This window comes from Solanum tuberosum, unplaced genomic scaffold (genome assembly GCF_000226075.1).
Source record: "Solanum tuberosum cultivar DM 1-3 516 R44 unplaced genomic scaffold, SolTub_3.0 scf00020, whole genome shotgun sequence".
In the NCBI taxonomy this organism is placed as follows: Eukaryota; Viridiplantae; Streptophyta; class Magnoliopsida; order Solanales; family Solanaceae; genus Solanum; species Solanum tuberosum.
Window position 1 is genome coordinate 1,098,222 of NW_006238946.1, and position 15,015 is coordinate 1,113,236.

Here is a 15,015-nt window from a genome sequence, read left to right on the forward strand (position 1 = left end):
TTTGTATATTTCGCTTACCAATATACAAACATGGTAATTAATTATGAATTTTTCATAAATTGTATACGAATAGCTAGAGTAACCATATACCAATATTCTGAATTTATACAATTAAGAACTGAATTATACAAATTATGGAATTATACAAATCATGCGAATAATAAGAATTGGAGAAAATGTAGCCGCGGAATTATAGTACCTAATATAGGCTAAATGTTCGTTATTCTACATCATTTTCTCATTTATTTATCTACTAGGTACAAAAGCTCTGGCAAGTCCGGGCCCAACATATATTAGTTGGAAAAATTACTGAAATACACGTCTTATGTTTCCCTTATTTATAATATTTCCTTCTATTTCTAAAAACTTCTAAAATCCCTTATTTCTCTCATAATTCTAAATTATTTTATAATATATCCGAGCTAATTTTTAATGTATCTGAACTACATATTATGTATCCGGTTTGTTTTACTTTTTCAGGGTTAATGTAATTACAAACTAAATAGGGATAGATTGTAATTTCATATTAAAATTATGTGATTCCTAAAATTTATACTTTAATTTATATGATACTGATATAATTAGAAGAGTCACTTAAATTTTTAAATATTTTTTATTGTTAATTATATTTATAATATTTGTAACGTACTTTTTGAATTATATTTGTGGTACATGTGAATTTTGAGAGTTAATTAATTTTGTTAATTATTGTGAACTATGTGAGTTGTGACTATGTGACACATGTGGAATTTTAATATTTTAAGTACTTAATTTTTAAATAATATATGTTACTTCCTTGTTTCAATTTACGTAGCACATGTGAAATTTTGAGAGTTAATCAACTTTTTAATATGATTTTAAATACTCAAAGTTGTGATTTATAATACTCTTAACATAATTTTCAAATAATATATGTTACTACCTTTGTTCCAATTTATGTGACACATGTGAAATTTCGAGAGTTAATCACATTTGAATGTTTTTCAAATATTTTAAATTGCTAATTATTATAATTTATAGTACTCTCAATATAATTCTTCCGTTATTCTCTTGATCTCAATTATACAATATGGATCAAATTACGAAAGCTAACCAATTTTTGAATATTCTAACTTGATTTTTAATATACAATATGTTACTCTATTCTCTTGATCGGTAATGCCTGCAGTCAAATCACCAAAACGCCGTAGTTTAGTCATTCCAAGATAATAAAACGACAGTGTTTCGAACTGATTCTGAGATTAGACAGTGCATAAGCATCTTCTCTGAATCCATCAGTTGGACAAATCGGAAAAAAAAAAGAAAAAGAAAACAAAGAGGAACAGATAAAGAAGACAACAAAAAGAGGCTTTTGGAATCGAACCTCTCACCTCTGCATCGGTTCTAATCAATTTTCTCGCTTAGCTCTTCTCCCCTCTCCCTCTTGTAAGCTTCGTTCCAATGGCGTTCTCAATTTCATGTTTTCGTTGTTTGATCTCTTCTATTTTGATACTTCATTTCGCTAATCCGAACTGCATTTTTGTGTTTTCTTCTACTTATTCACTTATGACTTGTATAAACCCCAGCTTTCGATCTTATTGTGTGTATACCATTTGATCTATGTTGTTTTAGCTTGTGTGCATCCCTAAGAAGTGACTTGTAGAAAGTGTTCTTTTTCCAAAATGTAGATTTAAAAGGTCGAATTCGATTAGATTTACACTTTGTACATATCACAATATGATGAACTTTCTAGGTTCGAAATGATCTAATTGCTTTCACCGCTTGTTGAACCTTAGTGTATGCGAGATGTTGCTTGGACTTTGCTCGAGGAGAATGATGTAATAAATGAAAATGAAGCACATGTAGTTAAAGTTGATAAAATGAGGAATGATATGAGGGGTGCTATGCAATAATAAGATGCTTAACTAAGTAAAGAGACTAGCTCTATAGAACGCTAAGAACAATAATGTTATATGAAAGTGAAAATTGGGCAGTAAGGCTATACATATCTGTTAAGAATTCCCACATCGGAAAAGGGATGGGAATTCGGTCTCCTTATATGGACTTGGACAATCCTCTCTTCATAAGCTAGCTTTTGAGGTTGAGTTAGGTCCAAGATCCATCTTTACATGGTATCAGGCCCATCCCAATTTCTTTGTTCCCCGATGTTGGGCCCCATATTATAGTGTCCACGCTCCAGTTAACGAGGTCTGGCGTGCGGAGGAGTGTTAAGAATTCCCACATTGGAAAAAGGATGGGAATTTGGTCTCCTTATATGGACTTGGACAATTCTCCCTTCATAAGCTAGCTTTTGGGGTTGAGATGGGAATTTGGTCTCCTTATATGGACTTGGACAATTCTCCCTTCATAAGCTAGCTTTTGAGGTTGGGTTAGGCCCAAGATCCATCTTTACAATATCTAGAACATGAGTGTCACAAAATTATTGGACAAGTTCCTCACAGGATCATGTTAACCATTTGAAATCAGTTTTTGACCTTATGATCCACCATCAGTTGTTGGCGAAGCAATCAAAGTGTGTGTTTGGGGTTTCAAAGGTCGAATACTTGGGGCATTTTATTTCCTATGAAGGGGTTTCCACTGATCAAAGGAAGATCTAGGCTGTTCAGAGTTGGCCTGTTCCTAGTACCCTCAAGCAATTAAGGGTTTTTTTTAGGTTTGGCAGGTTATTACAGAAAGTTTATTCAGGGATATGGAATCATTAGTAGACCTCTCACTGAGTTGCTGAAAAAGGACAATTTCATATGGTCCGACAGTGCTTTTCAAGCTTTTATGGAATTGAAATCAGCATTGGTTGTTGCACCTGTTCTTGCTCTACCTGATTACTCTATTCCATTTTGTTGTTGAAACGGATGCTAGTGGTAATGGCATTGGTGCTGTCCTTATGCAAATGACCACCCTATTGTCTTTCATTAGCAAGGGTTTATCTGCATGCCATGCTGCTCTATCTGTGTATGAAAAGGAATTATTGGCCTTGGTATTTGTTGTCACCAAGTGGGCCCACTACTTACTTGGTCAACACTTCATTGTTAAAACTGATCACAAAGCCTTGAAGTATCTACTGGAGCAAAAGCTACATACAGATTCTCAGATTAGGTGGTTGGCTAAACTGTTGCCTTTTGACTTTGAAATTCAGTATAAAAAGGGTAAGGAAAACCTGGTTGCAGATGCTTTATCTAGGATCCAAGGTAGCAAAACTTAATGTCCATGATGATATCTTCAGTCCAAGCTGATTTATGGGATGAGATCAAAGCTAGTTGGACTACGGATCCTGCATTACAAGTCCTTATTTAATCCTTGCAGGTGCAACCTCGTAAGCATTTTACTTGGCTTAATGCACAGCTGAGACGAAAAGGTAAACTAGTTGTTGGTGATGATGCTTCCCTTAGAACCAAAATCTTATCACTATGGCACTCTACTCCTGCTGGTGGGCATTCAGGCATTGATGCCACTACTAGGAAGGTCATAGCCTATTTCTATTGGAAGGGTATTCGATCAGATATGGCTAATTTTGTACACAAGTGTGCTGTGTGCCAGAGGAACAAGTATGATACATCAGCTTATCCTGGTCTACTCCAACCCTTGCCTATATCTGCTTTGCCATGGACGGATATATGTATGGACTTTATTGAAGGACTCCCTAGATCTAACGGCAAAACTGTTATTTGGGTAATCGTTGATAGATTAACTAAAACTAGTCATTTCATTGCCTTATCACATCCCTATAGTGCGCAATCTCTTGTTCCTATCTTCTTGGATAACATTTTCAAGTTGCATGGTTTCCCTGCAACTATAACCAGTGATAGGGATCCTATATTCATTAGCAACTTTTGGAAAGCATTTTTAAATGCGCAGGGGGTATCCTTGCAGACTTCTACAGCTTATCATCCTCAGACTGATGGCCAAACTGAGGTTCTGAATAGGTGTCTTGAAACCTATCTCAGATATTTTTGTACTGATGCTCCTGCTGATTGGGTTTCTTATCTTGCCTTAGCTGAGTGGTGGTACAACTCTAACCCACATTCTGCTATTCACTCTTCTCCTTTTGAATTGTTATATGGCTATCCTCCTCCCTTACATCTTTCATACTTGCCTGGTGACTCTGATTCTGCTGCTGTTGAGGATTTTATGCTCAACAGACAGTTTAAACTCGAGTTGGCTAAGTTTCATTTACATCGAGCCCAACAAAGGATGTGTGCACAAGACAACACTCATAGGTCTGATAGGCGTTTCCAGGTTGGTGATTGGGTTTATGTTAAACTTCAACCTTATAGACAATCTTCCTTTTCTATTTATCCATACCACAAGCTCACTTCTCGATTTTTTGGTCCATATCCCATTGTGGAGAAGATAGGTGTTGTGGCATACAAACTCCTCCTCCCTCCTGAAGTGCAAATCCATCCTACTTTTCATATTTCTCAGCTTAAATTCTGTCATGAACTTCCCAGTACTATAGTCCACCCTCCCATCATTGACTTATCTAGTCCTCATTGCCCTGAGCCTGAATATATCTTGGAGCGCCGAATGGTGAAGCGTGGTAATAAGGCGGTTGCTCAGTGGCTTATTCAGTGGTCTGGCCTTGATCAATCTTATGCTACTTGGGAATTGGCTTCTACATTACAGATTCGGTTTCCTTCTATCACCCTTGTGGACAAGGGTGCTGTTTCACCGGGGGGTATTGATACCAATTTGGGTTCAACAACCACGTAATACTTCAATCACATGGCAGATACCACGTCATTGCTGAGCTGGAAGGTCACACACCATTAGCATGACTACTATTTTGGCGGGAAAAGTAGTTAGAATCAGTTCCTATGTTCATTTCTAGTAGTCATTGTATTTTTCTTTGTATTTTCCTTTAATTCTGATTAAGTAGTATTAATAGGAGTGGATAGTACTTGTAAGGCATAATTTGAATGTGATAGCTCAATATAATTTTCATTTCCCCTCCCATTCTCTCTCAATTTCTCCCCTATTGTTCATCCTTCTCTTAATTCTTCTTCTTTCTTCTTCTTATCTGCATTTCACTCTCTTGATACCTTCATTTTGGTATCAATTGGTATCGGGATGGGAATTTGGTCTCCTTATATGGACTTGGACAATCCTCCCTTCATAAGCTAGCTTTTGAGGTTGGGTTAGGCCCAAGATCCATCTTTACAATATCTAGAACATGAGTGTCACAAAATTATTGGACAAGTTCCATATGTGAGGGTGCAAGTATTAGACATGGAAGATGTAATAAGAGAAGGTCGCCTAAGATGATTTGACCATGTTTTACTTAAACCTTCATGGATACATTGAAAGGTGTGATAAGTGACAAGGTAGACCTAAAATTAAATAGTGAAAAATTGTCTAGGGAGACCTATAATGTGTCAGATTCAATGTGTATTAAGCTAAGGATAGAACACAATTGAAAGAAAGGGGATTCATGTAGGTAATCCTGATCAGTTGGGATAAAGGCTTACTTATTGGTGTCATTCTTACCTTACTTTTAGATTAAAGGGATTCATATAAACGAATATTGTTTATAAGCAAGGTTGTAGTGGAATGATTTAGTGCCTAATAAACTGGAGCGGTCATAGAGTATTCAACATGTGTCATACGATGGAACTTTGGGAGTGAGTGATAGAACATAGACTTTCACAAGGTGTCAGAAAACCATTTTGGGTTTATGCTTTGTACAGCGACATCATATGCTGTATATTTGCTAAGAAGATTGATGAAAATTTATAAGGAATGGAAGAATGATCTTTCACCTGATGTTTGTTTATCTAGAAATAGAGTATGTAATTGAATGTCAAGCAAGTCTTTGCTGAATGTGTTGGTGGGTATTGGCGAATTTAAGGATTCTTACCAGATGTACATAACATAAATGATATGTATAAAGGAGTTGCCACAACTGTGAGAACATTAGGAGGATATATAGGAATTTCTTGCAACTTATTGCAATTAGTTTATGATTGAGGCTTAGTTATTACTACTGTTGTTGGTTATAGAGGATAATGTAGCCTAACTCAACTTTGTTAAATGAAGCATAATTGCTTATTACCTAAGTTGCTCGGACTCTTCACTTTCAGTGCCGCACCCGTGTGGACACGATGTGGGTGTGGGATTCGTACCCTATTTGGTCTGCCGATTTTGGGTATTTTGACCAAATTCGAGGGAGAAATTTTGGACAAATTCAATGATTTGTGTAATCAAAACAAAAACTAATGTGAAATTGAAGAAAATGGAATACCTTGTATATATAAATTTCTATTGTCACTCCCTTACCTTTTATCTCCTTCCAGGATTCTCCTCAAGTTTTCCATATTATATCTCATTATTTAGGTTTTATAACTCTATTTTTAGATATTTGAATTAACTTTAGCTGAATCCCCGCACCCGCATCCATTACATGGATCCATATCCCCGAATTTTAAAATTTAGATTATAGAGGATCGGACCTCTACATTCTGCACCCGTATTGTACAACCGCACCAGAGTCCGAGCAACTTAGCTTATTACTATATCTACAACTGATGATTTTATATTAGTAATAATCTGTGAGTGATATGGTCATACTAGAAAACCATACTATAGCTCTGTTTGTCCTTTGTACATAGTTAGAGTTGTAAAAAGAGAGAAAACTACCTTTGGTTTGGGGAAACATGTGTTTGCTTCCTTGGTTTCTTTGCATAAAATTCAATAAACTTGTGTCAATCTCATAATTTGTAGGGGTTGAATATATAAATATTTTGTATCCATTCAAGTCTATTTCATTCCGATAATGTATGATTTACCCTCGGCAGGTTTGTTGAACCCTGCTGCAGGTAAAAGCTTGGTATTTATGTGGAGAAGGGTAGAGAGGCGGACCCATCATATACCGAGTTTCAATTTGTGCACCATTGGTCCTTCACCACCCTCATGGATTTCTTGGTTATAAAATAGTGATTTCCTTTTTTAAGAAAAATTATCAGTTCTCAAAGTTTCAACTTTTAGTACACTACTAACTAACTTAATCTCGATTTGAATTGATCTTTTGTTTTCATTTTTGTTCTATCCCTAGCTAAGTCGCCTATAGAGTTGGGAGTTGGAGTTTGTTGGTCCTTCTTTACGAAGTCAGAGATGGTAAAAGAAAGGAACTGCTTTTTGTGTGGAAACCTGTGTTTGCTTCCTTTATCTTTGCATATGGACGGACCTAATCATGAGAAATATTAGATAGAATAGATGGAGATAAGATAAAGTCCTTGTCTCTGGGAAAGCTCGAATGAAAACAATAAGTATTTAGGGTTTGTGACTGATGTGCAGCATTCATTCATCTAGCACTTTGATTGCTTTGAGATCATTAGATCATGCTTTTAGATCACTACATAAAGTATGTTCTTTTGTATTTCTGCAGAAATGGCCACATTGAAGATGGGTTTTTAGCATCTGCTTTCCCCCCTTAATGATGGTATGATGATGTACTTATATCTTTGCTTTTGCATTTTTCTGTATCAGAATATCTTGTTCAGTAAAGGTGGTTTGTTTTTCATTAGAAACAGAAAAATTTATTAGTACTTCTGTGAGAAAAGGCCCAAAATAGTCCCTCATCTTTTGTTTACCAATTCTCAAAAAAAAAAAATAGTCCCTCATCTTTGGGTTAAGACTCAAAGTCATCCTTGAATTTTCACATGAAACATTAATAGCCCCTCATGTTTGCAATATTGGTGCACTTTTGGTCCTTCAAAATTTTATCTATTTTTAAACATTGATTTTATTCATAATTTATGTATGGAATGTTTAATCGTCATTTTATATATTTAGTAGAAATAATAACTCCATGTGAGAGATTGTGAGAAGAAAAACACCTTGTCTTGTTTAGTAGAAATCGTATTGCAGGTAAAGTCGAGAGGTTCATCACGATGATTTCACATGCAATAGTACAAATTTTTCTTTTCTTGCAATGTCATATGTTAAAATGTTTTTAGTTTTAGCTGCAGTAATATTTATACTGAACAGAACAAGGTGTTCTTCTCACCTTCTCTCACATAGAGTTATTATTTCTACTAAATATATAAAAAGACAATGGGACATTCCTTACATAAAATTATGAACAAAATTAATGTTAAAAAATAGGCAAAAGTTTAGGGGAGGACCAAAAGTGCACCAATATTACAAACACGAGGGACTATTAGTGCTCCATGTGAAAACTCAAGGATGACTTTGAGTCTTAACCCAAAGACGAGGGACTATTTTGGGCCTCCTCTCTACTTTTGTTTAAGGAACTTTAAATATTATCTTAGCAGTGATTATCAGTTATTTATTTGAAATCTCTTAGACTGGGTTTCATTTACTGCAAATTAATGAGACCTGACTGAGCCTATTCTGTATAACCACCAAAAAGATAACTTGTAGAATTTACTCATGGATAATCGTTGCGTCAATTAACTGGCAACTAAATTAATTTTCCTGAACAAGCTACTGCATTAATCTTTAATTGATTTGATTTTGTATGTGCTTAATAATTCTCTCTTTTAATAAAGGACCACAATAACTTTACTATAAAGACTTACATGGCCATCATGGCCGAGAGGGATGCTGCCATCCGTGAACGGAATATGGCACTAGAGGAGAGAAAGAGGGCTTTTGCAGAGCGAGACATGGCAATGCTTCAGAGAGATGCAGCACTTGCAGAGCGTAATGCTTTGATTCAAGAAAGGAACGATGCCATTGCTGCTCTTCGATTGCAGGACAGCTCTACAAATGACAACAATATGGTTCCAGATTCACCAGGAAATGGAACTGAAAGTGGTGCAAAGCACATTTATAACCAACAGCAAATGTATAGAACCACAGCTGAAGCTGCTCATGGTTCAATGGAAGATCCCTCAGCTGGCTACTTGAAAGACACAGATACTTCTGAAGCAAAGATTCCTAAAAAGGTCAAGCGACCTAAAGAGAGCAGACACAATAAGCAAGCCAAGATTCCAAGAGTGGGTAAAATTGGCACAGATAATTTAAGCATGCAGGTCATAGCCACGACATCAGATGATTGGGCAAATCTGCAAGAGATGGACAGTGACAAGGAAGGAGATACACAGCTCACATCATGGAAAGATAATTTGGGGTTCCAAATCAATTTTGATGAGTCTGCCATGCCAGTACCTGTTTGCTCCTGTACTGGGACTCCACAGCCATGCTATAAATGGGGTCATGGTGGGTGGCAGTCAGCTTGCTGCACAACTACCATATCTATGTATCCATTACCTCAAATATCAAACAAACGCTATTCCCGTGTGGGTGGAAGAAAGATGAGTGGTGGTGCCTTCAGTAAATTGCTTAATCGTCTTGCTGCTCAAGGTTATGACCTGTCTATTCCTCTTGACCTGAAGGATCATTGGGCTAAACATGGCACAAACCGCTACAGCACATTGAAATAGCTTCTGTGTGCACGTTGGATTGGGACCTCACAATATAGAGAAGGCATCGTCGGAAAATGTGTGTTGTGGATGAAAGAAAGTGTACTTTAATACTGTGCAGGAGATATACCGCTAATAGCTATTCATTCACATTTTTTGAGCTCTGTCTCTGTCTCAGAGTTCCAATTCATCTTATCAGAACGGCCACATATTATGTACTGTACTTTTGCTTTCTTCAATATATGTTTAATGAATATGGTGATTTGGGTGTCAAATAGCTTTGCCTAGACAGCGTAAATAGCAATTTGTGTATATCATTCGTTTTCTCACATTACCATAGCAAACTTCATTTATTGCTTCATCTACAGAAAAAAAATCAATGTGGTAGAACAGGAGCAGTAAATAAAGAAGATGTTATTACTTGTAGTTCAGCTTAAGCAATTATTGCTGTTTGATGACTCAGAAAATAAAATTTAAAAAATCCATTTGGCATAGTAAGTAATGTCTTCACATTTAAATGAACAAAAAAGAAATGGCACAATGTATACAAAAATAAATATGGAAATTTTTTAAAATAACAATATTTTAGCTTTTAGTGGGACCCTTAGCACAGTTTCATTATTTATTAAAAATGTCGTTATTTTAGTTTGTTAAGGGATTAGTTATGTATTTATTTTATTTTGATTAATTTGAAAGAATACAAATAATTAATAACATAACAGAAAAAATCATGGAACAAAAAAATTCAAAAAAGGTAAAAAAGATTTTAAATACAAATCAGTTACGTTTTGAAAAGAGCATAAATAGCCATCTTTCCGTCGAGCATTTTTTTGCTTTCTTCTTAAGAACATAAAAAAATAATAATTAAGTTTGTCTTCCAAATCATTCATCTTATAACTTTCAAAGCTTCTTCAAGTTGAATACGACATATTTTTGAAACATAATTTTTTAAAATTGACAACTATAAATTTGTCGCATCCAGTGAACAATCGAAAAACAATCAGGTAATTTTTTTCAATTTTTTTATTTGTTTGGATGAGATATTCGTATATGTCGAGTACAAGAGTGTTATTTTTTTTCCTGATTTAATCAGTGAAATCTTAGTATGCATTGGGATTTATAGCTTTTTCGGATGTTTTGTATCTAAATTATGATGTATAATGAATGAATTTTTTTTTTTTTAGTTTAGTAGTTGTTTTTTCTGTTTGAATGCATACAATAATTTGTATCCCATTAAGTTAATATAACTAATCGATCATGAACTATATTTTGAATACAACAATATATGAATACAAAAGTGAGATGAAAATACAAAGTGAGATTGAATATAAAGTTGTGAATACAAAATAAATTAAGTATTTTCTTCATTTGAAATACAAAGTGACTTTGAAAGGTAAAATACAAACTAATATGACATGGACTGTATGTTGAATACAACAATATATGAATACAAAAGTGAGATGAAAATACAAAGTGAGATTGAATATAAAGTTGTGAATACAAAATAAATTAAGTATTTTCTTCATTTGAAATACAAAGTGACTTTGAAAGGTAAAGTAGGCACATAAAATACAAAACTTGTTGGTATACAATTAGGGGTGTGTTTGGTATGAAGGAAAATATCCAATAAAATACAAAATTGTTAGCATACAGTTAGGATGAATACAAATTAACAAGGAAATACAAACATGTTGGTTTACTAATTGAGATTGAAATACAATGTAAAAACAAAAAATGTAAAACTTGTTGATATATTGATAGAATGAATACACAAATAAACTGTTGATTCAGACATAGTAGATAGATCTATGCTTTCCCCAAATCTAAAACCCTAAAAGCAAATATAAATGTATTAAAAATCAAACAAAATAAACATATGAATGAATTTGTAGATTATAATAAATCTGAAATATTAAAACGAAATTAGAAAAAAATCAAAAAAAAATTGTTTAATCGACTAAAAATCTAAAATACATAAATTTTACATGAATATGTAAACAAACTTGCATAAAATCAAAAATTAACGGAAAATCCGTAATATGTACAATGCGAAATATAAATCATAAACGGTGATATTGAAAACAAATCAAAAGAAATGTAAATAACTAATTGAGATACATAAATATTAGATGAAATATGTAAACAAACTTGCATAAAAATTGAAAAATTGACGAAAAATCCGTAATATGTACAATGCGAAATATAAATCATAAACGGTGATATTGAAAAACAAATCAAAAGAAATCTAAATAACTAATCGACATTACCTTTACCAAATTCAAAATTTCTTGAATTAATATATAAATTTTTTTTACCAACCGAGAAATTTCTTGAATTAATACAGAGATTTTGTTGAAGAATCGAACTTTGAAAAATTTGTGTTTCAAGGTTAGCAAAAAACTTGAAAAAAGAGAATTTGGAAACGTGAAAGGTGGGGAAAAATAAAAACTTTAAGTTAGAATCGTGAAAGGTGGGAAACGTGTAAGATGTGGGAAGAATATTAATGGATAATTTTGTATTTGTTTTTTACTTTTAATCTGTTATTGGTTAGAATTTGGTCCAATGATGGACTCTTTTGATTAATAAAAGAAAATATAAATAATAAAATGTGAATACAAATTATTTTTGAAAATATTGATATTCTGACATTTTAAATAAATATTTTAAAGTATTATTATTTTGACTAAATATGTTAGGTATTATGTCTAGATAGCTAATTTTCTCAAATAAATATAAATTGGTTTTTATTAGGAAAAAGGAAGAAAGTTATAAGAGGACTATATATCTCTGCAGTTTTCACCTATGGGCTATGTGGCATCGAGCATTTTGACCCATCTCAGGCCCATTTATGAACAGCCTCTCGACACACAGCTGCTTCCGAGAAAAAGACAGGTTACCGGGGAAGCTTTAACCGTTACAAAATTCTGATTTTCTGTTCTTCCTCCGGCGAAAAGATTTTACTCTTACTACTAGGAAAAGTCCATCCCTGTCTATTCATCGGGCTTTAGCACGCTAGTCGCTTCTGTACCCTTTCAATGGGTGCATCCGAATCAGTTCTCTCCGGCTCACAAGTAATTCTTCTTCTGCTTCATTTTCTATGAATCTCAGTTTAAATTGTTCGCCTTTTTGTCTTTTATTATTTTGAATCTTCTCATGAATGAAGGGGCCAATCGATGAGATCACCACAGTTTCTGAGCGTGTAGAAGGCGTTGATCCTATTTTGGAGAGGCTAAAATCTCTCAAAATTGTAAGTGTTCTTTTCGCTAACTTCACTATATTGGTTTTGAATAGCTATTAAGCGATCACTTATTGTATGAAATTTGTATGACAAGGCTGCTCCAATACTGAAATCGCCGCCAGCTGAGAGTAGCTTGACTGACATTCTGGTGAGGAAAGCATCCTCCACTTCAAATAAAGGTAATTTCCATATACTATGAACAGTTTCCAATACCTTCTGGCAATGCCATATGCTGTATTGAACATTTTTGAACTTAGGATTTTATGTTAACCTTGAAAAATCTAATTTAAACTTGTTTCAAGTAATTTATTGTCTAGAGCTTACATAAATATCAATTTAGGTTATCTGGTTTGTTTTGCTCCTTAGTACGAAAGGTGTTGGGGATTCAAGTCTAGTTCAGACCTTGTTATTTTCATATAGCAATTGGTGCATATAAAACAATTATTATAAAAATTGGAATAGATTCATTGGCAAGGATTCGAACTTGGGGAAAATGCTGCATCATAGTGGTGCTGAACCAACAAGCCGTGGTGCTATTTGCGTTAAGTAGTGTCACTTATAAAATTCTATAAGTATTTTAATTCTTCAGATAATATACATATATATTATCATTAAAAAAATTGACGAAGGGGTGTAGGATGACACCCCTTGTCTTAAGGTGCATCCGTCCCTGCCTCCTAGACAGGTTTGTAGGGGATGTGAGAAAAGCTTAAAGAGATGATATCACTTGCAAGTTTTGAGAATATGCGTGCCTGTTAATATTTGAAACGTTGTGATGCAAGCGGACTGTGGTGGTGTTACTTGGACCTAGAAAGTACTTCAGAGTTCCTCAAATGGACAGTGAATCAAGAGAATATATCAAGCTTTTTCAAAAAAGGAAAAAGGAAGTAGAGAGAGTCAGTAACATTTCATCCTACAAATTACATTGAGCATAGATCCAAACTGATGGATTCTGTCAGGCTTGTAACGTCTCTAAGTTTATGCCTTATTGCTCTCTTCAAAGTTTCACGGTATGACTACTAAGTTCAATACGACAATAATCCACATCTTTTAATATATCCTCTATTGACATATATTGAGTTAAGTTACTCTTTTTTTAATGTAACATTAAGTAACTTGGTTAGACATTTTAGCCTTTTACAAACTTGTGTTGGGATACTATTTGGACCACATGCTTCTCTATTCGTTATATTCTTCATGGCATCCTTTACTTCAGAATACCGAATTTATGTGCTTTAGCTTCTAAGTCTTATGCTTCCATAGTTTCGTTTCATATCCAGGTCCACAATGTATGTTCAGTATCTTCCTAGAACTTAGTGTCATTTTCGTTGTTTATTAGCATAGGCACTATCGTGTTAATTTTCTCTTTTCCCACACTATCCTAATGAGATAATAATCCTGTCGCCAATTCTCTTCAAGGGTGGTGTACTTTCTTCTTTACCCTCATCCGTCCAGGAAGATGTTGGAGCTCTTTCCTATCTAACTTCACGTCTGGGTGCCAATGTATGGGCCTATGGGGTGAATGCCTTAGTCACACCATCCATGATGTGACAACCCTTGGTTATGCTCTCTCATCCCCTGGATGCAACATGCTGGAACTTCTTGGTTAAATTAAAGTTACACCCCTGCATCGATGTAGCATGTTCCAAGAAGACCATGACTGATATAGTTAATATGAGGATTCATTATAAATTTAACTATTTTTTAAATGGCCATCAACTATTGCAATGTTCTCCTTTCTACAGGATTGGATTGATTGTGCTCTGTGAGCATAGGTAGAGTTGTGATGAATCCTAATGATAACCATTTCCCTAGAGTTTCAAACCTACACTAATGAACTGTGATTTTTTGTGCAAATATTTAAGAAGTGCTTGAAACTTGAACTAGCCTCCATTCACAATGATAGTTGGTTTGTCTTAATTAAACTGAAGAAAACCAAACCAGAAAATGGGTTGTGGCTTAACTAGGAATTGAAAAGGAACTGAATTGATGATCTGATTCAAGAGATGAAAATGCTAAGCAGCTTAGAGCTCACTTGGCTGCTGCTTCTGAATCCTTTCTTCTGAGAAACCTGTATTACTTCTCAAATTGACTACAGGGGCCGCTTAACAGCCTAAACAAGAATTTTTTAGAAGGCCTTATGTTTTTTTCAAATGTTATTCATATATATTTGTAAGTCTATTTTTCTAAAGTTTTTTAGATGCAAAGTTGTTAACATTTTTCCAAATCAATTTATTCTAAAAAAGTTCAAGTGATGATATCGCTAATCAATCTTTGACTGTGGATGAATGAGTAACACATACGAAAGGAAACAACAACTGCTAATCCTCGTAAGCTGAGAAGCAAAAGGAGGAATCCGCTCGCGGGGGGCGGGGGGGGGGGTTGGGTTTGATTTGC

General features: G+C 34.5%; 2 protein-coding genes across 3 annotated transcripts in view; both read left to right on the forward strand.

The window, feature by feature from the left end:
* The first annotated feature begins 1,266 nt into the window (after positions 1–1,266).
* On the forward strand, positions 1,267–9,655 carry BBR/BPC2 (barley B recombinant-like protein D-like). Of its 2 annotated transcripts, NM_001288284.1 has the most exon segments (3): positions 1,381–1,425; positions 7,379–7,432; positions 8,505–9,625. In NM_001288284.1, coding segments are annotated over 2 exon segments (903 nt in total). In that variant the 5' UTR covers positions 1,381–1,425; positions 7,379–7,426; the 3' UTR covers positions 9,402–9,625.
* A 2,528-nt stretch (positions 9,656–12,183) lies between these two features.
* Positions 12,184–15,015, forward strand: part of LOC102584561 (uncharacterized) — a 7,326-nt gene continuing 4,494 nt past the window's right edge. Inside the window, exons 1-3 of the mRNA XM_006340658.2 lie at positions 12,184–12,451; positions 12,544–12,627; positions 12,713–12,797. Of these exons, the coding sequence (XP_006340720.1) occupies positions 12,416–12,451; positions 12,544–12,627; positions 12,713–12,797 (205 nt within the window). The 5' untranslated portion in view covers positions 12,184–12,415. The remainder of the gene's footprint in view (positions 12,452–12,543; positions 12,628–12,712; positions 12,798–15,015) is intronic.